Source organism: Eimeria maxima, genomic scaffold (assembly GCF_000499605.1).
Source record: "Eimeria maxima Weybridge genomic scaffold, Emw_scaff102, whole genome shotgun sequence".
Classification (NCBI taxonomy): domain Eukaryota; phylum Apicomplexa; class Conoidasida; order Eucoccidiorida; family Eimeriidae; genus Eimeria; species Eimeria maxima.
Window position 1 is genome coordinate 1 of NW_013564074.1, and position 24182 is coordinate 24182.

The window sequence follows — 24182 nt, forward strand, 5'->3', positions numbered from 1 at the left end:
ATATATAATATATATATATATACGTGTCAGGCAGAAGAGCAAAAGAACGTATGACAACGCACCTGGAAATCCGAAACCTCACTACCCAATAGCATATAGGATCCTTTGGTGCCCTCCTCCCCGACTATGAACTGGCACAGTAGAGTTTTACTGGCGCCTTGCATAGCAACCGAATGCTCTCTTGGCTGCATGATGATAGCCCCCTGGAGTTTATCTTGGCCGTTTGGAGGAATATCGGCAGCACCATCTTCGAGGAAAAGTAGTGTCGAAACAGTACGCCCAAGTGTGGGGGACCCATTTAGAGGAGCTGGAGCAGCGGACTCGACCGTAGGAAGCGATTGCGGCCCTGGGGCAGGGGGCGCAACCGTAGGAAACGACTGCTGCCCTACGGCAGCGGACTCGCCTGCATCAAACGATTGCGACCCCATTAAGGCGGACGCAATCGTAGGAAACGATTGCCACCCTAGCCCAGTGGCATCAATCGTAGAAAACGTTTGCAGCCGTGCCGTAGCGCAGCCGACTGTAGGAACCGATTGCGGCCCTGTGGCAGGGGACGCAACCGTAGGAAACGACTGCTGCCCTACGGCAGCGGACTCGCCTGCATCAAACGATTGCGGCCCCGTTAAGGCGGACGCAACCGTAGGAAACGATTGCGACCCTACCGCAGAGGCTTCAACCGTAGAAAACGTTTGCAGCCGTGCCGTAGCGCAGCCGACTGTAGGAACCGATTGCTGCCCTGGGGCAGGGGACGCAACCGTAGGAAACGACTGCTGCCCTACGGCAGCGGACTCGCCTGCATCAAACGATTGCGGCCCCGTTAAGGCGGACGCAACCGTAGGAAACGATTGCGACCCTACCGCAGAGGCTTCAACCGTAGAAAACGATTGCGACCCTACCGCAGAGGCTTCAACCGTTGAAAACGTTTGCGGCCCTGCCGTAGCCCAGCCGACTGTAGGAAACGATTGCTGCCCTGGGGCAGCAGATTCAACCGAAGGAAACGATTGCGTCGGCTGTTCTTCGTCTAAAAACTGCATTTCTCCAAAGGGATCTCGCAGCCATTCTTCTTCATCTAGGCCTTCATGATTTTCCGACAACGTCTGCTCGACATACAGCAGGATTGAGTGGCGGAGTACATCAGCAGTATCAGCCGTCTCCCCAGACTTTCCTATACCCTCTACAGCATGTGAATGGCTGCTTTGTGTCTGCAGTTGCCCTCCTAAGTTTCCCTTTCTCTTCTTCTGCGGCGGCTCCCCCTCAGCCTCTCCCCAAGCCTCCAACAAGTCTGCATCCAGCGATTCGGTTGAACTCCGGTGACGGGGAGCGGCTGTGGCCAATTGGGGGTCTCCTCCACCGCACAGGTCTTGAAGGACATGGCTGCCTTGAGAAGATTCTTGTGTCTCCTGGTCAACAACTAACCTTCGTCCCAGACGGTTTGGGAGCCATTTTGTACTCACAGCGGCACAACGGGAAACCAGGAAGAGTATTGCAACGACTGAAGCGAGTGCAGCTAGGGACAAAGCAACACTGCTGTTGCGGTGCTTGCGATACACAATTGTGGAGAAGGGGTCATGCACATCCTTGCGTGCTCGTCTTCTCGTCGATTCTGTGGGAGGCAACGAAACTCTAAGCACGGCACCTTCCGTATACCGGGCTGAAAGAGTCGGAGAATCCCACATGGAGTGTGGGCTATTTGGTGCTACAACGCTCTGATTACCAGTCACTTGTCTTCTTCAGGGACTATGCGTTATTGATAGCCTATCGACTATATCCAGCGAATGGTATGCCCCAGACGAAGAGGATGCGCACTGAACGCCTTCAAATAGCCACCAAACAAACAGGTTCTAGCTTGAAACTTTTTAAATTGTCCATATATGCTGGGAATAGTTCGTGAGGGCTCGTAGGGATGTCGATGGAGAGAACTGGTCACAACTGGTAGAGCGTGCCACAATGATTGGCACTCCAACATGGATGGTTTGCACTCCAACCTTCAAAAAGTGCGTCTTAAGAAATCTAGCGCCAGTTGATGATCAGGTGAATGCACACAAAAATCAAGTACTACTGACATTGATGCACCGTGCAGTGCATCAATGTCTCCGAGTCCGAACTGGCACTGTTGGCGACTTGCTTCAGTTCCATCGTGCAGTGCCCCGGCTACAGAAGGAGAGAAGGCCAACCCCATAACATTGTCTCTTAACATTGTCTCTTGCCTAGACTAGTAGGATTTTATTGTCCAATAACCTGGAGATAATTATCTGCGGCACCATGAAGTATAGCCTCTCGGGGGATCGGTTAATCCTGTATGCCCAGGAAACTCGCTCAACTCCGATGGCGTGTAGTGCTTCGTGCTGATGCTCAGCATGGGCTGCCAAAGCACCTAGACAAAACAAATATGGTTGCAAGCGTTTTTCAACCATACACTGAAGAAATAGCTGCAGCAATGTAGGCACTGCAAGGGGATGATCCGACTAGCCCTCAGGTGATTAGGGTTCATTTCAGTCCTTTGGATTCCTGCATACGGTACGGAGTTGCTAACAGACTCATCCATCTTATCCAAACACTATGTTGATCAGCAATATAGGCAAAATACTTCAGATTAGCGATAGCCAAATGCAATTACCCCCTTCATCAGCTCCTGCGCCTCCCGGAGCTGTGACGAGTGCGGGCAACCTTACCAGACGATAGCCATACGCTGCAAGTATACATGAAGAGACCCAAAAAGAGTTCAGCAAAAGCAGCTAACCTCCACCACACTTTCCAGAGGTCCTGGGCACAGTGTAAATGGACAACTCAATCTCAGTTGAAGACTATCGGCCTGGAGTGCTATCTGAATGCTCAAGCTAAGGATTCCGCAGTAGGGGCTTACGTCCTCCACTATCCACGAGACCTCGGGACAGCAGCCCTATGACCCAGTTGCAACGCATCCTGCTGCAACTCCCGCTGAAATGCAGGAAGCTAAGCGGAGCCAGTCGCCTCTCAAGCCTCTTTGGGCTGTCACACCCCGTCTTTTCCGTCTTGTGACAAGTCTACAAGCATCGCGTACACTCTGCCGTTTATGTAGGTCCGCATCTGGCCAAAATGGAGAGACAAAGCAAGGTTATTACGAGTTAGCCAACCAAAAGCCTGCACCCGACGATATGAGATAGAACCCACTGTGAAATCTTCCGAGGAGCGCACAAATCCGCACTGCATTGCCACTCCTGATACGGCTCGCTCGATACGGAGCTGCGCATCATTAGCCAATGTGAATAGGCACTCTTTGGGGATGTACTTTTGACTGCAAACGTTCCATAGTTGTAGGACTAACGAAACAACGCGACGCCCCCGTGTCTAATGAAACAGTAAAAGTGACCCTGGTAAAGACAAACCGGAGCAAGGACGCACTTTCTGCACTACGCAACATCCATCCTTCAACACAGTCCACACTCACACACATCTTAGGCCGCAGCTGCTGTACAATAGCCCCACCATCCAGCCTACTGGTCCCTTCCAGAACATCAGGTATCATTTAAGTACCATCATGGCGGTAGGTCCGGTCGCTACTGTGTACGTCGATCCTTTACCATGAACAGACACTAAGATACCTGCCAAGATCCGTTGGGAAATCGGAAGGCTCTGCAACCGTCTGAGCTCTAGTGTGTTCCTTCTCTTTTGCTGCTTATGTTCTGGGCAAGTAAGGCCCTATTTCTCTGCTGCTAGGTGCATCCTAGTCAGACGAGCGATCCCTCCACTACCTGCCAAAGCACTGCTGCTCATTGCGCGTCGATCTTTTGCCCGAAACGAAGCAGTAACGCATAATCGGGAAGGATCACGCTTCGTCTGGTGCCACAATTTAACTGCATCGGTGCTATGATTCAGCCATCGTCTATTGCTGGACGTACCCATACTGAAGTCACATGAATACCCAATGAGTAGGGGAAAGGCCATTTTGAAATGAAACGGGAGTCATCACACACAAGGTGTGCCTCAGAAAGCAGTGCTTTACTGGTGCGGAGGCGGAAAAGTGTGTCAGCGAACACTCCCGCGATGCCCTTGGTATATGTCGGCGTAAATTAGTGCTCTGTGAGCCGGCAAGCCCACCGACCAACCCTGTGACTCTCATAGTCTCGAACGTTCGTCTTCAGGTGTGTCAGTGATTGATGATCTGTCCGAATGCTGGAGGGCCTGGTATATAAGTAATGCGAACACTCTCTAGCTTCCCTCTCGACAGCATAGAGGTCATTATCTCTTACAGGGTGCTGCTGCTCTCTTTCCGATGTGAATAGCAGGCGAGGATGCAGTGCATTTTTGAACGGCTGATTAGCTGAGAGGGCACTATCCAAACCCCTGTGCTACTGGCATCCGTTGTTAAGATGAAAGCCTTCTCGAAGTCAGGAATCGGGATAACTGGAGACGACGTAATGGATCTTTTGAGGATGCCGTCGGTGGCATCCTCAGTCTCTCACCAAATGAAATCTTTAGCTTCTGTACCAAGCAAGGCGGGGGAACATCGGAAAGTCCGCGCACGTGGAGCAATGTAACGGCCACTCGTGAATGGCCTCTATTCCCTTGCCGGATCTGGTTCGATTCCCGTTGCCCAGACGGGTAACCCAAAGATGCCACTTGTTTGCATGAGAAACGACTGCTCTTCTAGTTAAACAAGCCAGACTGACTTCCGGCCTAAGTGGTTTGATGTACTATGTATAATACACTGTATATTGTTGAGTTCCAAGGGATTGGCCTATAGAGGCTCAGTGGATGGTTCATTGGAGAGATCGCACACTACAGAGGATGGCGCGAGCTGTGCCCTGCAAAACACCCACCTTTCCCATGTCGACGATGGTTGCTACGCCTTTGTCTAAACGCAGTGATCCTCAGCAAAATGCCCTTAACCACTTTCGTTCTGCTTTCCGGCCACAGGCGATCTTGTCACCCTGTGTATCTCGCCAGCCCCTTCTATGGGCCCAGACCCACTACGCCCTACGGCCATTCCGTTACACGGGTGCGGCTGTCTCCTTTTTGCCCCATCGCAGAGAAACATGCTGCGTGGAAGCCCTCGCTTCTTCGTGGTCTCGTTGTTTGTTAGCCTGGCGGCGCTTCTCAAAGCCTTGCTACTCCATCTCTTTCGCTTGCATCGTACGTCTGCATCTCGGAGTATGTAACACTGTCTCTTGTAGCAAACGAGATGAATCGGTTGAAAAGCTCCCCTGACTTCTAAGACCCTAGTTCACTCGCTGCTATCGGCTTCCCCTTCTCTTCCCCTGCAGAGTGGAGGTGACCTTCAACCCGTCCGCACTTTTGGTTCTCAGTTCAGGCAGCCGATGTGGAGCTTCTCCTGTCTTTAATGCATAAGTATACCCAGATATCTGCACGGTCAACCCTTTACACTTTACTTCCCTCTCCACTGCGTATCTGCATACCAACAGTCTTTCTTTAGACAGCCCGATCAGTCAACCACTGATACAGGAGTTCAAAGTCCTGGATTCTTGTCCACCAACGCATGATATTTCTCGTTGTAGCGCTATCTCGATAGACTCCCATGCCTAAGCTTCTCCAAGGCTTGTATACCCTGTTTCTTTGAGGGTATGGATGTAAACATCAATGCATGCCGCAGAACTCGCATTCCATAGATGTGCTCCGGAAAAGCACTATCCCTGCTTACATGCAGCTGCCATTTTTGCTTTTCCCCTCGAAGTAACAAAACTGGCGACAGCTGCACTTCTGCAGCCGTTTGCGGGAGACCAAAATATAACTCTAAAGGAGCAATAAACTCCTCCACTGCCCCGGCTTCGCGCCTGTATGCATCCCTGCACGGCTCGCAAAGGCAGAGGCATCCTTCATAAACATTTCCGGCTGAGAAAGCATTTTCGGTTGGATTGGATGCAAAACGTGAGTTTAAGTGCCTGTTTGAGGCTCCGAACCGTTGCTTGGTCCCACAAAAGGGCGCAGATCCTTATCAATCTCCCATGTCGGGGCGGATACGTGTCAGTGTTCTTGGATAGTTCAGAAAGCTTTTCGCCTGTATGTAAAGTTTGAATCACTTTTGCTCTACGTACGGCTATGGAGGGAGCCAGTATCTTGTGGGAATGATGTTCGTTGTTGGTAGCATCACCTGTTGAATAACAAGTAGCTACCGAATGTGACGGTGGTCCGGGATCTTAGCCGAGGTCTAGTGGGAATTGCAAAGAAGCAGAAATACTCGATATGAGAATTTCCAAAATGAAGCTGGCTTCCTTTTCAGTCTCTGTGCAGGTGCAGCAGGGTGCACTGTAACTCACGGTAGGCCGCCGCTTCTTCCGCAGAATTCGGTGCTTCAGCCACTGAGATCAGGACGCATGAACACTGTAAACAGTCGTTGGGCCGTTGATATATACTGTTAGCGTACCGTTTACCTATTAGGCTCGTGTATGCTTCAATGCGATCAATTCAGATGCGCATGCCAAGATCGAATAAACTAGGCTGCAATAATTCCCCCATTAGGGATCGACGTAGGTTTGTGCACTTTTTTGAATGATTGTATACCACCTTGGCCGTGGTAAAAACGACAAGTATGGTAACTTGCATAGTGAGCCGTTCTAGTAGTAGAAAACGATCGAAGACCCGTAACGGAACGGTTTCTATCCAGCCTGTAGTGCGCAGCCTTACCATGCTGTGCCTACTTATCATCTCGTCCTGCCAGGCTGCCTGAGAGCTACCTCTGACTAACCACATTCTCCGAAGTCTATGCTGCAAGTTCCAATTCATGTTTGATTACATTTGTTAACAAAGGGGTGAGTTCCTAGAGTAAAGGAACTGTTCTGAATTGACCCCGGTCGCGGCCGGGTGTCACCGCCCAAACTATAGGAAGACGGGGGAATATCAACGGTGACGGCAAGAGCCTGACCTATAACTGCCATCCACCAAAGTCGTATTTAGAGACATAATACTCCTATATAGTAATAATTCTATTTCTTGTTCAACAAGATCTCTAAAGGGGCCTACCTGGTGTCCAAGTAGTGAGTAGGTATTGCTCTACACTGCCGATAGTGGCAGCTGGCGGGGTAACCCTACTAACCTATGGCTCCACCTACGGTGCGCGATTGTCAGAACTTCTAGCAGCATTGATTCCCTTTCTTAGTTTCTAATGTCATAATCATTCTCTTTATGGTCAATGAGCTACTAGATATCACACCAGAGCCACATTGTTGTGCCTGTGCACTACACAGCCCCACTCTCGCCTGTTTGAGCTGTGATTGTGTTGCGCAAAGCCTGTTTGCCTCTGCACGCAACAATCACAAACTAGAACAATAGAATACAAATGTCACGTTGCGTTTTTCTGTATATTTCTCGACCCTTTAAACTGAAGTTGACCTGTGGAGCATCGCACTTCATGTGGGGCCATGCTCCGACTGCAGCCTCTGATGCATGCAGATGGTTGCATTGAAGGAGACTCTCTTGCTCTATAAAACTTCGGTTGAATTTGCGAAGGGGTTTTGGTAAGATTGAAGACCCAGAAGACAACAGGTGCCCCTGCCGTACACTGTAATGGGAAGAAAAGAAGAATTGCTCGCCGCTCCACCTGAACCCGCTGGGGAAGCGGCAGCAGGAGCAAATGCACCAACACCATCAGGAAGGAACTCAAAAGCAGGAAAGAAAAGGACAGTTGCTGGAATGAAACAAGGAAGGGATGCTAATGCTGCCCATGAAGTTGTGGTCGAGCAGCTGGAGCGACGGAAGAAGCCTAGAGTGCAGCAACACAAAGAGACTCTGAAGCTGCAGTTGGAAAAACCCCGGCAAGGGCGGAAGCATGAGTATTCTCAAGAGAGTAACAATACGCAGCTAACTGGAAAGCAGGTGCAGGAACAACACTTGCACACCCAGCAGGTGAAAGAGCAGCAGCCCAGTCAAAGCCGCAGTTGCAAGCGCCAGGACCTCCTGGTGGATGAGCGTGCGGAAGATGCTTTTGTCACTGACGATGATGCTCCTGCATGTAGAACGCCGTCGAAGCCAATGGAAACAACAACCGAGCCGCCATGTGCGTTGTCAGACGCTGCTGTGGGGGCAGCACATTCATCTGCAGATGCACCGAAAGTCGGCATAGCAGCAACAATTGATGCACGAGCAGCAGCGGATCCGTATCTATTAGAGGATGCGGATTACCTTAGAAGAGAAACACGATGGCTAAACCGCCAACGCGTTTTGCTGCTGGGCAGCCGAGGTATTTCAGCCCGATCGCGGCATCTCATAGAAGACTTCAAGAAGCTACTTCCTCACCACAAATTGGAGGCAAGCCCTTTGGAGAATATCCACCGTGAACCATTTTAACTTATCCATTAGCCCTTTGGGTAAATACGCTGGGCGCTAAAGTATCAATTCTCTCGACCAGATGCCTGTAGGGGAGGGTTTGGATGCTCAGGCCTTTCCATATACGACTTGTGTTGGTGCAGACAAAGTGGGAGAAGAAAGAAAGGCTCCAAAACATTGCGGAACTCTGCCAGTTGCGATCGTAGGCTGCTGCTGCCGCTGCTCTGCTATTGCCGCCGCGCTGCCAGCAACAAGGCGTTGATTGTTTGTTTCTACGGTTGGTTGGTACTACCCTGTTCCGCAAGGCGTTGACTGTTCGTTTGCTTCTCTCTTCGCTGCTGCTCCTGCTGCTGCAGGTGCAACAGTGTAGTATACCTAGAGCAACGAAAGAACGACGCGCTACTGCATGTGGTCAAAGTGCCCCTTGGACCCACTTTTATCGCGAGGCTGATGAACGGTAGGCTTCACGGTGTGCCGTACTGACTCACACAAATTTATCAGGTGCTTCCACGTATGTTTTCGTCGTACGGGATTTGCTTTTAGGGTTTGGAGTTTCCAGCTTATGGTATGTGTTCCAGTGGAAACTCTTAACGAAGTGCGCTTGTCGGGCAATTGCTTGCTGCATTCTCGGCCATTACTGGTATTTGGGGCAGAGTTTGAACGGGAGCCCCACCTGAGGGTTCTAAAGGAACTTTTTATGCAGGTAGGAGTGGGGGACTGGAATTTTGCATAGGCTGACGGTTCAAGATTCGTGGCACAGACCAAGTGGAACACTTTAGATCTTGCATACATTCTCTCGGGTTTTGGGGCTTCTCCGCGGTTTCAAACGGATCTTGTGCATAACACTGGCAGGGCATTCGGGTGGAGTATTCAGGGCGTCGCCTTTGGTTCAGGTGTTTGGAACCCCGAGAAACCACCCGAAGTCGAAACCATTCTTCGACCATGCCATGTCTTTCTTTGTAACTGACAGCCGCATATGGTTCAGGCATTACCAAGTAAGGTAGCGCCAGCCGTCTGGGTGCAGAGTTGTGTGGTGCCGACACCATGGAGGTTTTCATAGCTTTGTACCAGCTGCATATGGGTAGGGTTTGCTGGGTTCTCGTTTTTCGCTGTCTTCAGATTGCGCCGCTTGTAATGGGCGAGGGGGGCGATGCAAATGATCCCCACAGGCAAACTTTTATCGAAATCGGTAATTTGAAGGATTCAGAGTTTCAAATTCCGTTAATGCACTTTGCTTGCGCGCAAACACTTCTACAAATGCAGGGAGTAGACACGAGGCTGTATAGCTTTGGGTTGTAGGGTGAGAGTTTGTGGTTCAGGGCCTCGGTTTGTACTCGATCCAGTGAAAATCCTCGAAGGCAGTTTCTGCGGGAAAACCCTTTGGCGCAACGGGGAGTTCGTCAGGACTAGAGATGTGAGTCAGTAGCCAAGATGGGAACTTCAAACACTAAACCTGGGTTCAAAAGCCAGAGTCAAATGTTTAGACATTTGGCTACTTGACTTCCAATGACGGCCGATTGTGTCGCGCAAATGCACCATTTGATGCTTCTTGGGTGATGCTGAGGTGTTCTAGATTTTCGTATGTGGGAGACAGTGTTACAGTTTTGCTCTGAGGGCACAGACTCACTCCTGAGGGTTTTGTGATCATGCAGCTAATGAGACCACGGCGTCTTAGGGAGGTTTTGGACTTCGCAAAGCGACAGGGACAAAAGGAAAAACGAAGGGTAACTTCAAATTACACTGCTAGATTACCAAGCACTAAGGTTTCACAGAAGGATTCGGGAGCAGCACAGCTGCCGCTGAACGGGCATTTGCTAACTGCGGTGTAAGATTTATGGTCTAGTCGCCAGGTTTTGCGGATTGTCATGTTCTCAGCTGTATCTTGAATCGATGATGGAGGGCGAACCTAGGAACAAGCTGGCGAAGGAAGTAGTTTTTGGGTCTGATGTAGTGAAACAGCAATCTCACTAGTTGGCTACCCTCGACCACAGAGCTCAGGCTCAGTGAGCTAGCATGTGAAACACCATGTGGCAGGAGTAGGATTAAATCATACTTATGCCTTTTGTGTTGGCTTTGGTGCCAGCTTTGAGGCCGTAGGGTTGTACTCTCCACAGTGAACCCGAGTACCTGGGGGTGTGGCTGCTGCCAGCAGATTAACAAACCCAGCAGCAACACAACAGTGCAAGGCGTCCAGTTTTTATGTGCACAAGGAAAACGTTTTGAATTGTAAACTCGAAAAGCGTAGGCACGGGATTAGGCAACACAGCTCCCGTGGGGGATTCGGGCGTGGTGTGATGGCCCCCATTTGGGCCCGACGGAATACAAAAAAAGCAATCAGTACAGAAAATGCACAATTGGGGGTTGCAGTTGATTCTTGCGGGTGTCAAGGTTTGCCCATTCGGTAGCATTGCAGAAGCGGCAGCAATAGCACTGTTGGGAGGGGGAGTGATTACTATATACGGCGCATGAAGCTTGACCGGTGTGTGGTTTTGCCTTCGGAAACTGAAGCATGGCAATTAATATTTGGTTTGAAGGCCTGAGGCTTAGGGTTTGTACGATGTGTTTGGGATTTCTTGCTGCCGTCTGGAGTGACCCCACGCCCGCCGTTGCCGAGGGTCGAGCCAATGGCTGCAGCCAGCCCGTCCTGTCTTCAATTACGTAGAAAACCGCATTATATTTTATGCTTGTGCAAATTACAAATGGGTATAAAGAATTTTTCACTGGAAGGTATCCGGGGAGATCTCGAATTTGCTAGCCTCGCATGAAGCCAGCCGTTCCCGCCAGTGAGGTACATTGAGGGCTATGAACTCGAAGGGACTTGGGACTGAGGAACTAACCACAGTAAAATATACCCCGCTCGTTTAACAGAAGAAAAGGCTGATTGATTGGGTGTTAGAACTTTACGATGTGGAGTTTTAGAACGTGATGGGGCTGAAGAGCGCGCCAGTCGAGAGCGGTGCAGTACGCAGCCGCAGCGTCGAACCAGATGGCCTTAGCTTTAGGTGTGCTTAACTGTTAAAGCTTTCTGAACTGAGCTTTCTCCCGTGATTCCCAAGCCAATACGTTTAAATCTAGGGTCCTTCCAGGCCGTGAGGCAGCCGTTCTCCGCAGCAACAGCGACTTCAGCAGTTGCAACCTTGGTGGCGAGATTTGCATTAGCGGCAGCCTCAAGGGACTACTTGCGAGGTCGACGTACAGGAGGAGAGCCTGCCGAGGCAATCTGAGAAAGCAGCGGAACAGAGGCATTGTAGAGATATCTCAAAAAGCAAGGAGACCGAGACCATAGAACATAATCTCCCAATCATGGAGGTGGAGGTGAACACACTTAGAGAGCCAAGCACAAATGAGGGGAAGAAAACTCTCTGATTTCACCTATCAAGGGCCACTTCGAGGCTATTTACTTCTTTAGGCTTGTCAGTAAAAGCCAGGTCACCACCTAGTAGGGATTGCAGCAACGACACGCTGTGATGGAGCCGCACCAACGTATCCCTTTGCGTTTGCCAATTAACGGATGGGATCTCGAAATCCCAGATGCTGTCCCTTCTACTTCTGCTGCAGCGACACCTTCTCCTGCAGCTACTTGTTCTGCTTCCACAGTTACTTGTGCTTCACCGCTTCCTGTGGCAGCTGACACTGCTGCACCCCGACTAAGGAAGGCGGCTGTCCCTTCCAAGGCCAAGGAACTGATAAGCCTGGCACTGCTTCTCCAGCTGCCAGATAGAGCTACAGGCTCCACAATGTGCCACTTAGTTAATGCTGAAGCTTCACCGATCGGAGCAGGCGTAGCCGCTACCAGGAGCAGCAAAGCTGGGAGTTCCAACGGCACCCAACGAATTTCATGGGGAAACTGTCAACAACCCGGGCAGTCTGCTGCAGTCTCCGCTGCAGCAGCGGCAGCAGCAGCAACAGAAGCAGCAGCAGGGGCGATGCGCCACTCTCCCAGGGCACTACAGCAACAGCGACTGTCTTGTGCGGCAACAGCAACAAGAACAGCTCTTGCTGCGGCAAAGCAACGGGTGCTCGAGAAACAGCAGCAACTTTTGCACTATCTAAGCTGCATAGCAACGGGGGAGCAGCTCCTAAGAGATATAAAACGACAGCAGGAGCGTCCCAAACCACCTACAACCCTCAGCCGAATGACAGGGCCGTTGCCACAGCAACAGCAACACCCCGAGGAGCAAAGACAGCAGAGGCACCGAGAGCTCATGCAGGTGCTGCGGGGTCGATCTCTCGCGCAGAAGAAAACAAAAGACCAACAGTTGCATAAGTGGCAACAGCAGCAGCGGCAGCGTTTGAGAGGGACGAAACGGCAGTTGCCAACGAGTACTTTGCAACTAATTTACTTCAGGTTGCACCGAAAGGTGGAGCAGCTGGAACTGTTGCAAAAGAGGCAGTCATATACTCAATCGCTGCACCAAATTCAAGCGAAGCGAAAACACCAGCACTGGGAGAAACAGGGAGAACAACATCACCAGTGGCAGCAGCAACAACAATGCCAAGAGCAACTGCAGCAGGGGCAGCAGAAACATTTGGAGCAGCAGCATCCACAAGACACGCCAACCGGCTTACTGCAACTGTCAACAACTCATAGACACCAGCAACAGCAAATGACTGGGCTGGCTGCACAGCAGCATCAGAGTGGGCCGCCGCAAAATAACTTCGCGGACAGCACATTTCTAACTTCTTGCGATGACAATCCTAACCCTCAACCCTCCTCTACTGGTACTGTTCCTGCCGATGCTGCCATTGCTGACCGTGCCACTGCTGCTCCGTTTACCCCAGAAAGTTTTGCTCTTCCAGCAGTTGCTGGTGTTGCTGCTGCTCCTGCAAGCGCCGCTCCAAAGTGTGCAGTAATAGCACCGCTTTCTTCAGCAGTGATAGAAGGGACGAGCGGTGCGGCTGCTGCTGGTCGTTCTGCCAGTCATAAAGTTTCACGTAACAACCAGCTGGCTCCTCTTGCAACAAATGCTCCGAAAGCTTGCCCAGCTGGTGCTTCTGTGACTCCCGTTGCTGCTACGTCCGCTGCTGGCTCCGATGGTGCTGTAGTCCCTCTACAGCTTCTAGAGATGCCAACACCATCCGCACATAACAACTGTTTCAGCAGCCGATACAACAGCGGACAACGCCTTGAGCAGCTGCAGCCAACGGGACAACAGCAGCAGCAAGACCGCCGTATGCATCTGTTAGATGAGCAAATCGAGGCTTTTCGCCAACTGCTGCAACTCTCCAAATGTGCAACGTTATTCTCAAAACCGAACACCCTAAGCCGTTGTAGAGCAGCAAGCGACAGGAATTCCCACAGGAGCAGCGACTGAAGCAGCACACGAATGCCCTTCCTCGAATATTTGTTTCGCTGCGTCGCCTTGTCCCTCTTTCCGCTGTTGCGTTTGCTGTTGCACAGGGTGTTGATGCTGGTATTGTTGCTTTGTGAGGCTGCAGCAGCACCACAATCCCTGGCGATATGTCGGAGGCAGCAGCTGCAGAAACTGGCTGCCTCCAGAACAGAAAGTCTGGCACATTTTAGGTCAGTTTTGGAAGCAGCAGCAACAAGGTGCAATAAGCTTATGGCTGCAAAGGAGGCGTTCAAAGAGGTATGAATTGCGATCAAAAATATAAATACGAAACATGCGGTTACTTCACCTGACAACGCCACCAATAATATCATGGCATTGCTCTTGCCACCTTTCGTACATTTGTTGTTACTGCTGCAGCACGTGCGCAGCAACGGGCCAATGGTGCGCCGCAACGTGATAAACGGTCAGGCGAGCAAAAGGAGCCTTGGAGTGTACCAACACCGAGCGGCAGCAAGCGCACGAAAGGCAGAAAAACTTCAACTAGAGGAGGAAGCAGCAGCTGCAGCTGAAGAACAGCTACAGCGGGAAGCTGAGGCACTGCTGCCGTACAAGTCAGTTGGTGGTTTGGAGAATTGTAATGGTTGCACCGATGATTCAGGCCATCGCGGCTAGGATAATGGGGTTACGGCGCGAGGTTTTGTGTGCTAGGTTGTTCTTGCTACGCATAAGTGGGGTTTATGGAGACCCGCTGGCTCTTCTCAAGCGGTTGCGCTGCCTGAAAGCGATACGGAAGGAGCTGCAACAGCAAAACGCTGATATATTCAGTAAACCTTAGCTCCTTACAGCGAGAATGCCAAAATGCTTGGTGACATTGTGCACATCAGTTCGTTGGCTTATAGTTTTGAGTTTGACGCCTGCAGGGAAAATTGAGCAGAAACGAGCAGCCCTTGTAAGTTTCAAGAACCGAGCAATGCAGGAAGAAGATGCCCATTTGGCAACCCTCCGTAAATACTAACACTAAAGCCGAACCTGCCGGCTACAAACCCTTAAATCATGGTGCTCTGAAATCCAGCGGCCCTGCACCCAGCGTTCTTGGATTTCTAGATAAGGTGCTCAAACCCTTAGGCCTAACTCCTAAACCTATATTCTAGAACACCAATGGGTTGTTTCGCGCTGTAGGAAAAGTGTTCCAGGAACTAGAGGCAACTCAGATGACGGCAGATGGACTGGAGGCCGCAGCAGAAGAGGCGAACAGCAGACACAGAGATGCTGCAGGGACTTTTGGCCTTTTATGCCAGAAAACTAACAACATGTTTTATGTAAATCAAACACCCTAGGCCTTGAATTGCCCAGGTTCCATCATTAAGCTGCTGCTACCGGAGTTCTAAAGTTGCTTTCTGTCCACAACTAACCGCTTAACTACAAACATACCCATGTGGTTTTGAGCTTGTTCAGAAATACGCGCAGAATCTCTCCGTCATGCGCCTGTATGCCCTGGGTATTGAAAAGGCAGCTCAGGGAGCTGCAGTACGCCGCGGTCCGCCTAAGCATCAGCCGGTGCAAGCCGTAGAGTATTTCCTAGCGCAGCAGCAGCTGCTGCGACTGAAGGACTATATCGAAAAGTTGGACGCTGTGTTGCAAGACCTCCAGGAGGAAACGAAGAAACGTAGGTTTACAAGGATCTGGCTTTGAGTGCTAATGAACACTATCATCCGCGTAATGCTCCAATGTCAGGATTCATACGCATCGGCCGTCCGCCGTAAAATGCATTGAGCTGCCACAGCTCTATCTAGGCTTGTCCTCTCACACATTTCTATCGCTGCTCCCCTGTCTGCAGCACGGCGCGCTCTTATCCAGCAGTCATCACCAGTTGGCACCCATTCTTCATTTGCTGGTGCTGTGGGTACTGCTGTAACAGCTACTGGCTTTGGTCGAATACCAGCAGTGTCTCAGGACTCCCAGTCAGCCAGTGAATGCATGGATATTGTTGAGTTTGTACGGGAACGAAGGAGAAAAAGCTTGTGTTCAAGCGCAACTTACAAAGATAGCACCAGTTTCTCAAAGGCTACTGTAGGCATCTCACAGGCAACAGGAACACCACCAGTTGCTGCTGCCTCCACGACATCCCTGCGGCGCCTTTCCGCTGAACTTGGTGGTAGGAAAACAGGAAAACGTGTAAGACTCACGTCATCTCCTAGTCGACTAGAGGCGCATGCCTATCCAAGAAGAACGCTCAAACATAAACCCTAAACCAATGACCACTGAAGAGCAGAGCAACGTCGTCGATTGACCATAAGAAGGGGGAAGCTAACAAAGGTGCTGTGTAGAGTAATGAGGCGAAATCCCAATGTTTACATTCCAGCATATGGTGAATACGGCCTTAGGGCTGAGGATGCAAGGGTTCCACGTTAACTGTCTCGTGTTTCGGGTTTAAGTTCTGCAGCTGTGTTCGGCGCTTTACTTGGGGGCAGAAACAGCTAAGTTACGATGGTTAAACGAGCAGTACAGGTAACAACACAATGCTAAAAAAGGCGTGCCGTTTAGGTTTTAGGGCTGACTCTTTTAATCTGCGACCGTTGAGTGTTCGGGACGGGCCCCGCTCAGTGCGGGCCCCCCCAGGGGACACTCAATGCTAAACCCCAAATCCAAAACTTTCAGCTAGCATGTTTGAGCTGTAGAACGATCATGAACATCGAAAAGGATGCATATTATCCGGCTTGAAGTCCATTGTCGTAAGCTGGAGCCGGACGCAAACTGCATGACCGTCAGGCGGGGATACTAAACAGAGACCCTACACCCAGAAGAGTGTACGCAGCAAATTACAGCTATGGACCTGTCTCTCCATCGCTATTCAAGTAATCCACAGCATCAACAACAGCAAGAGGACCATGAAGTGCCTCAACGGTTCGCAGCCCTGCTGCAGCAGCCGTTGTTGCAGCCAGTTTACGAGGCGCAGCAGCTGCAGCAACTGCAGCAGCAAGGGCGAGCCTTCGCTGTGGCACCAGTAAAAGGACCTAATGGCGAAGACAGGGGTCTAGGGTTTGTTGCTCTCCGCGATTTACCCGCCGGGTTTGTTGTGTATGCGGAACCCCCGCTGCTGTCACTACAGCACAGCATCAACAAGTGCCTCGTCAGGGCTTGCTGCTTTTGCAGAGTTCCTCTCGGTGACGCTGCGTATCAGCTGCTGCATTTCTTCTCTGCGGTGCCTGAATCGGCCAGCTACCTGAAGTCCGTCAACATCAACATAGACTTGCTGCTACAGCTCCAGCAGGAACAACAGCATCAACAGCAGCATGAAGTGGTATCTTGCCCTGCCGGTTGCGGGGAAGCGTTCTGCTCCGTACGGTGTCTCGAGAGGGACGTCGTCCATAGGCAGCTGTGCGTCGGCCGCTTGAGTGAGGAGGCGCCTTTGGTTGCCTTTAAACGTTTTGCTGTAGAGCACTGCGAAAACCTACTTCTGGCTGCTGCAGCCATTGTATCAGCAGCAACTGCTGTAGTAACAGCACCAGGAGGAGATTCGAATGATGCGGAAGCCGCTGCTAGGGCCATGCAGCTGCTGCAATTGCTGCTGCAGCACAAACATGGACAGTGGCACGAGGAGGAAGAGATTGAGACACCCACAAGGGCTGGAGTGATGGAAGAGAAAACAGGTGAAGAAACGGAAGAAGAGACTGAGCTGAGTCGAAAAGCTATTGTCGAAAGAGGGTCAAATCTGCTGTTGTTGGGTTTGAGAGATGCCTCTCCACTGTACGTGCACCTCGTATCGCCTCGCCTTGTTTCTGAATTGCTGTCACTCTTCGAGCATTGCAATTCGGACCTGGAAGTTCCCAACCCCCTAAACGCCTTCTTTGGCTTCTGCTTTTCACGTAACATAATCGTCGGTTCCGAGGGTCTGCAGGTTCTACTGGCAGAGAAGGAAGCGGCCCTCGCTGCACTCTTCGGGGAGCAGCAAAAAGAAGACGAAGCAAGCAACGACGAAGATGCCGGCCAGTACCCTCAGATAACTCATGTAGAGGCAGATACAGAAGGGGATATGCAGACTCTACGGAAGCTGTATTTGAGCAAGCCTCCGTACTCCCTCTGCCCCCCTCCAGTAGGCCAGGGCCGTGAATTCCCCCCAGTGAAGCAGACGGCGTTCTTCTGCTCCATTGCTCGTGTCAACCACAGCTGTGTGCCCAATATGGAGGTGGAGTGCACGTCCACGCGGCCCGGAGGACAAATGTTGTTAAAATTGGTGAGAGACGTACAGCAGGGAGAAGAGCTTTGTGTGTCCTATCTCAAGAACTTGCCCCTCACACACAGACATCTGAGGAGACAGAGGCTTGAAGAGTTTGGATTTGAGTGCAATTGCGCCTACTGCGCCAGCGGCCTCTAGATCCCGAAAAACATTTTCCCTCGGCGTTTGGCTGACGAATAGAATAGTCTAAAATTGCCATTTCCTAGCTGCTGTTTATGTTGCTGATGCTCTCTGCACTGCACTAACTACAGAGAAGTGTCGTAACTACAAATGTCTGTGAAAACAAAAGGAAGCCAGAATCCCTACGGGTTCCTAACAGATAGGCTCCCAGGGCTCAAACTAACCCCCGCGAAGCAACAGAGGACAACCAGGGCGACATCATGCAGATGTACAGTACTGCAGCGGTAGCGGTACCTTTTGGGGGGGGGGGGAAGAATATAGGCAACGTAAGACGGAAGGTTTTACAGTAGCTGGTAACAAAACTCAGCCTGCTGCTGCCGCTGTGAACAGGGTTGCTGGTGCTGTGGAGATGCTTATCGAAGCAGCTAGCCGAGCAGCAGAAACTTGTCCTGGGGTGGCTGTCACTTTTGCTGCGGTATGTGAACAAGCGGAGGGGTTTCTGTAATGAAGAGGAAAGGCTGCTGTTCCCGGATCCACTTCGCTAGCTGCTCCACAAGGGTTGTCGATATATCTGCACACATAATCAAAACCCTAACTAACCCTAAGCATTGTGCAGCAACAGCCCCTAGGACAGCTGGGAAAAGAGGTCTTCCTTGGATGCGTTGTTGATTCTCTGTCCACCAGCGCTCTTTGCTAGAGTAGCAGTGCGTCTGCATGCTTGTGGAACACCAGCACCTCCACGTGCTGAAGCAACGGGAGTGGCAGCACCAGCAGTAGGTTGCCTTACTGATCCATCTTGGGACGCAGCAAAAGAAAAAGAACTCCACTGTCAACCATACGTACACTTTTTCATCCTAACAGCGAACATCAAACACTACCGCCCGCTCATACACCTTATCCGGAAACCGTCGACCCAGGACGGACCCTTTACATCAAACCCTCATCCTAAGCCTTCAGCTGGCAAAAGAAGTGATGATGGCTGATGGCCTAGACAGGCCCTAAACCCTCACCGTCGTCTCCACAAATGAATGCGCCGGGCGCTTTGCGTTTTGTATCAACTCTACAGCGCCTGTGTACAGCGTGTATATGCTGCAACATTACACATACACCCTTCAGGTGGACATTCCACTCTTACATAGTAAACAAGGTGCCAAAGGAATCCGCCTTTGCAGGTTGGACGTGTGCCCTCTAGGGGGGTTGGGGTGGGGAGTGAGGGTCGAAAGCTGAGGGCTACCCTAACCGCTGCTGCTTTGAGGCGTCTCCTTTGTAGTCATCACCAAACGCAGACGAAAAATATTGAGATAGAGACGGCACGAAGAGGGCACAGTGCACCAGCGCGATTTCTCCCCACAAACATCGCGCTGTACACAGAACAACTCCAAGCCCAGCTAAATTAGTTCCCAGTCCTCAGCTAATACACCATAGAACGGCGCGTATGCCAAACGCTAAGTATCGATGTTTTACTCACGCAGTGCATACGGGGCGTACTCCAGCGATGTTTCTATTGCGGCCAAGCAGCCGGTATTCGTCAGCATCTGCAACAAACCCGAAGCCATAAACAATAAAATTGGCTGGGATTCTGAATCGGATGTTCCAGTATAGTGGCCGACATCTGGCCTTTGGATGCGAAACCTGACCCCCTGGACCATATTCAAGATGTACCGCGAAGAGTTTGTTGCAATGATTTGCAAGTTGGTGAAATCGAATGGAGTCCGCCGGAGAAGACAGGCAAACAAACGCCAGGCGCGGCGTCAAGTAGCGCACGTAGGCGTGCAGAAAGCCCCTGGGGAGACACAGAGAAGCATAAAAATTGACGCGGAAATATGCATGAGGGACACGAAAGCGAACGGAGGGTCTTGCACACGCTGCGGTGACAACAAGACGAAAGCTTGCACTAGGGGACCATCACAAACAATAAGGTAATCCAGCAATAGAAGGACCGAAAGAGAAGGAAGGCTAAACAGCGATATCATTCAACGAAATAGTGGCAACGCAGGATTCAAGCGCCACATGCACATAGAGGTAAGGGAGACCAAAGGCAACCACGCAAGAGAAATAAAACCACTTGCCTGTCATTTATGCTCGGAAGACAGAGCGGGGTGAAGCTCTCTAGCTGGCGCAAAGCCAATGACGAACTCACAAAGTTTGTCAGCAGGCAGACATCTGCATGCGCACATCCGAAACCCTCAACACCCAACCCTGAAAGGCACGCCTGAATTCGAAATATGGTTTCACAAAAACCAGCAAACTCCTGGCCCTCAGCTCCACACGCAACAGTATAGACAGCGAAGGCGAGACAATACGAAGTGTTGCAGAGGTGCCCTAGGCCTCACCTGTGGGGCTCAGTTCGTATCCTTTGGCGTATGAGAGAGAAACAACACGTTGTTCTGCCAGCAGCATCGAAGCTCTGCACGTAAAGGAGGACTTAAAACGTGAACATCATGACCCTAGCCCTCAACAGAAGGGTGGAAACGTCCATGCAGAATCGACCAGGGGATGGCGCAGATAGAAAGACGCGGCAAGTAACACATGAAACAGGAAGGGACACAACCGCAGATAGAAAACAAAGCAAGCACATGGAGGTTAGAGGAAAAGCAAATAGAGGAACTCAGATATCCTAGAAAAGCCGAGACGGCCGAAAAGGGAAAAGCGTCGAAGCCACAAGGTGCACAAACGCGGACAAGACGTTTGGGGTGGGGCCATTTTTCACTGCTGTCGTTGCTATGTGCCGCATTGTGCTGCTCAGGGGCAGCGCCTCGAATGCTCCACTAATCGAAAGCGCAGCAGACTGCTGCTCCTGCTGCTGCTGCTGTTTATGCAGCTGTTCCGCTGCCACAGAAGCGGCTGCTCCAGTGCCGGCTGGAGCACCACTTGCGGCTGCAGCGCAGTTTGACTCCATCAATATTGGTAGCAAAACGGATAGCATGGAGTTGAAGTAATGGCGGTGAAGCCCGCGAAATATGCCATCCGTGCCTGCAGAAGCAGTAACAGAGGAAGCAAACACTTCGAAAGAGTCATGAGCCACGGCGGACGGCGACAGCAGGACATGCCCTTGAACAAAAGATGCACATGGACCCCCCACTGCAGCAGCCAAACGGGAGCCAGCACCATCATCCACAACAGCACAGAATACGCAGCAATCATACCGCCCATGAGAGGCCTGACGTCGAAACTCGGCCGAATAAGGAGAGTCCTTTCGACTTCTTTTGTAAGAATACACACCAGCTGCAGCAACAGCAACAACGGCAGGAAATCTCAGCACCCCATCCGAGAGGATAGAGACTTCAGCCTGTGCGATTATGAGTGTGAACTACGTAGTGGCTGTGTCGTCCCCATCTCAGCAGAGACACAACAAACGGCTGCAACGACGTAAATCAGCGAACGCAAATACCAGCAAGCAACAGAAGCAGGAACGAAATTAAACAGCAGCAGCCTTGGGACCTGTCTGTGAAGCAGCATCAGGTAAGCCCTTGCTATGCTGTTGTTAACACTCTGCCTATCAAAGAGCGCCAAGTAGAACGGCCCCCGAGGAAGGAATACGAAACGGCCTCCGAAACAACGAAAGTGACTGCAGCAAGTCCCGTACCACAATGCTTAAACCCCTAGTACTGGACCCTATGGCATGAAGCGTGAAACCCGAAACCGAAGTGCCAAAAACCCTACAGGGAAGCCACGAAGAACTAATCGACATGCAAGATGGCTCTATACATAGTGAAAAGCGCACCCAAAACCCCAAGCCCTAGAGCCTCACCGGACTACATCGGGGGGCTTGTCGCCGCGAAACCGTTCCAGCTTCGAGACGATTGCCAGCAGCGCTCCTGTGTAATCCACTCATACTTTTATACCGAATCCATATGGCCTTAGCACTAAACCCTGAACCCCAAACCCTGAATATGCAAACCCTACACCGTGGAGACTGCTCTACACCGTGGTGTGGAAGTACCTGCGAAGGCGCCGAGGTTCTCTTCCTTGCCGTAGCTGCGCAAGTATCAACAAAGAAATCGCTATTTCTGCTGCTGTTGCTGTTACTGCTCCGTTGCGATAGTCGCTGCTCCGCTTAGTACTCACGATGCATTCTGCACTGTGGTCGCAGCGGCATGCTCTAACAGCGGTCGAGGATTTAGGGTTAAAGGCTTACCGGGAGTATACTGGTTTTCCTGAATAGGAGAAGATGAAGGTATGCCGCTTGTGGCGGTACCAACTCGGGGTGCTGGCATCTGCAGCGCGCACACCCTAGAGCACAAGCTCTGAACCCATCAGCTGCAAACTACCAGCACATATACGTTGTGGTGTACCTTTCATCCACCCTTTGATCCCAGAGATATAAAATTCTAAGCCGTAAACGGTCAATTCATTCGCATGGGTGAATGCGCCCTCGCTCTCTAGAAATAGGCTGTAGGACCATGTGCTGGTTTGCATCTTCGAGTATGCAGCTCAAGAAGCAAGGGTTAGGATACAGCTTACCTTCTTCGGGGTGCTTCTTTGCTGCCGTCTGTTGGGCTGTTTGCTGCAGCTGCCCCCCAATGTCCGTGGCGTAGCCAAGTCTACTCTCCACAAGTTTATGAATTCCTGCTCCTCCCGTCGTTTCTGTTTCGTTTGCTGCTGCTGCCGCGGGTGTTCCTCCTTCTAGTGTTGCTGCGTTTACCTCTGCTTCCACCGATACTGCACAAGCAGACACTGAAACTTCTGCAGCAACGTCCGGCGCAGCATTGGCTGTAGATGTATCCACAGACAGGTCGTCGTTGCCTTGCTGCTGGTGGTCCTGCTGCTGCTGCTGGGGTAGAAGTCTGTGAGCAACTTGTACAGCCTCTGGGGTGGTTGAGGTTTGGTAGTGAGTCGTGTTGCTGATGCCATTACTGCAGGCGCTGGTGCTGCTCAGCACTGAGCTGCTATCTCCGCGTACAGCTGCCTCAGCTGCTAAGACTGCAGCAGCAACGACAGCAGCAGCCGCAGCAGCACCTGGAGCAGCTGCCGCAGCAGCACCTGGTGCTTGCGTACTTCCAATAGAACTTCCAATAGCAATGCTGCTCGATAACTGGAGATTTTCGCCGCTGTGAGGTCCCGTTTTTTCCTGCATCAGCAGCTGCTGCTGGCCCAAATGTGTCTGCTGCTGATTCTGTGGAGTCCCCGATAAAATGCAGTTTGCGGCGTTCCTTAGCATCCCTAAAGCTGACACGAAGTCTCCTCCGTTGCTGCTGCTGCCACTGCAGTCGTTGCACCTGACGCTGCTTTTCGTGCGGCCAATAGGTGCGCTGCTGTCAGAGATGCCGTCAATGTCGGCGCTTTTCCTGCTGCTGTTGTTGCAACCTGCTGGGGCATTCAGATCGTCTATATTTCCACGAGGTCCCATGGGGCTTGTGTCTTTGCTGGTTGCTGTTGTGCTGCTATCGCCGCTGCTGTTATTGCTGCTTCTACAGTTGCCATTGCTTCCATATGCAGGAGCGGTGACAAAAGGAGTAGAAGTATCAGTACCTGGGGTAGCAGTTATTTCCGTGGCGGGCGTTAGTTTTGCTGCTGTAGCTGCTACTGTATCCAGTGGGGGGCTTTGTTGTTTCTTTGCAGTGCTTTTCTGGGTGTTGCAACCGCAGCTGGCACTAATTTTCTTAATTTCCTCCTCATGTGTTGCAGCATCATCCTCGAAGAAGCGCCAGACGCTTGCAGCAGCAGCTGCTGCTGCTGCTCCTGCTGCTTCTGCCACAGCTTCCAGCTTGTCTTGCTGCCGCTGTGCCATGTTACTGCTGCTGCCGCTATGCTCCTGATTCCTTTTGCAACCGTATTAGTTGCTGCTGCTGGTGTTGCTGCCTGAGAAGGAGGCTTCTGCCCTGCTGCAGCGGCCAATCAGCTGGGTGCGGCCGACTTCGCTGCCGCTGTTACTCTTGTTGTCGTTACTGTTGTAGGCCTCAACTACCCTGGGTCGCTTAAAAGAGTGTCTTTCTTGGTCTAAAGCTGCTATACCTGTTCTTCTGCTGCCCCTGGCTGCTCTTGGAACTGCCCAGACCAAATGTGTTAATGGTCTGCTTGTGCGCTGCAACAGCATCAGGTTCGCCTGCCTCTGTAGATGCTGCTCCAGAGCTCTTCAATTTTCTACTACGGTCAAAAGGTCAAGGGGTAAAGCACAACACTGACAAATTGTTCGTTCCTGCTTGCTCCTTTGTTGCAGCGATTCTTGCTATGGCGATTGCTGCATGGGGCCCCGTCGGCAGCAGGGGTACACAGGCATGCTGCACATGTTATAGCTGTTGCAGCGCCCAGCTCCTCCTGCATCTCTTTAT

The 24182-nt window shown here is 51.4% G+C and overlaps 4 protein-coding genes across 4 annotated transcripts; 3 read left to right on the forward strand and 1 right to left on the reverse strand.

The window, feature by feature from the left end:
* Window positions 1–192: 192 nt before the first annotated feature.
* On the forward strand, window positions 193–1083 carry EMWEY_00013670 (Mucin 12Ea, related; the record flags this gene model as incomplete). Its single annotated transcript, XM_013479265.1, has 1 exon — window positions 193–1083. The coding sequence occupies one exon, from the start codon at window positions 193–195 to the stop codon at window positions 1081–1083; it is 891 nt and encodes a 296-aa protein (XP_013334719.1).
* Window positions 1084–7500: 6417 nt separating this feature from the next.
* Window positions 7501–10230, forward strand: EMWEY_00013680 (ribosome biogenesis protein brix, putative; the record flags this gene model as incomplete). The annotated part of the gene is made up of 8 exons (XM_013479266.1): window positions 7501–8173; window positions 8403–8461; window positions 8819–8962; window positions 9153–9254; window positions 9379–9448; window positions 9579–9673; window positions 9912–9983; window positions 10135–10230. The coding sequence occupies 8 exons, from the start codon at window positions 7501–7503 to the stop codon at window positions 10228–10230; spliced, it is 1311 nt and encodes a 436-aa protein (XP_013334720.1).
* A 1496-nt stretch (window positions 10231–11726) lies between these two features.
* On the forward strand, window positions 11727–17928 carry EMWEY_00013690 (histone-lysine N-methyltransferase, putative; the record flags this gene model as incomplete). The annotated part of the gene is made up of 7 exons (XM_013479267.1): window positions 11727–13441; window positions 13661–13850; window positions 13971–14187; window positions 14739–14872; window positions 15021–15219; window positions 15472–15548; window positions 16735–17928. 7 exons carry the CDS (start codon window positions 11727–11729, stop codon window positions 17926–17928), a joined length of 3726 nt encoding a protein of 1241 aa, XP_013334721.1.
* Window positions 17929–18371: 443 nt separating this feature from the next.
* Window positions 18372–23641, reverse strand: EMWEY_00013700 (At2g28390/T1B3.9, related; the record flags this gene model as incomplete). Its single annotated transcript, XM_013479268.1, has 14 exons — window positions 18372–18481; window positions 18698–18764; window positions 18921–18999; window positions 19379–19445; window positions 19548–19693; window positions 19944–20073; window positions 20244–20317; window positions 20592–20883; window positions 21057–21135; window positions 21352–21478; window positions 21662–21728; window positions 21854–21888; window positions 22049–22127; window positions 22375–23641. The coding sequence occupies 14 exons, from the start codon at window positions 23639–23641 to the stop codon at window positions 18372–18374; spliced, it is 2619 nt and encodes an 872-aa protein (XP_013334722.1).
* Window positions 23642–24182: the final 541 nt, after the last annotated feature.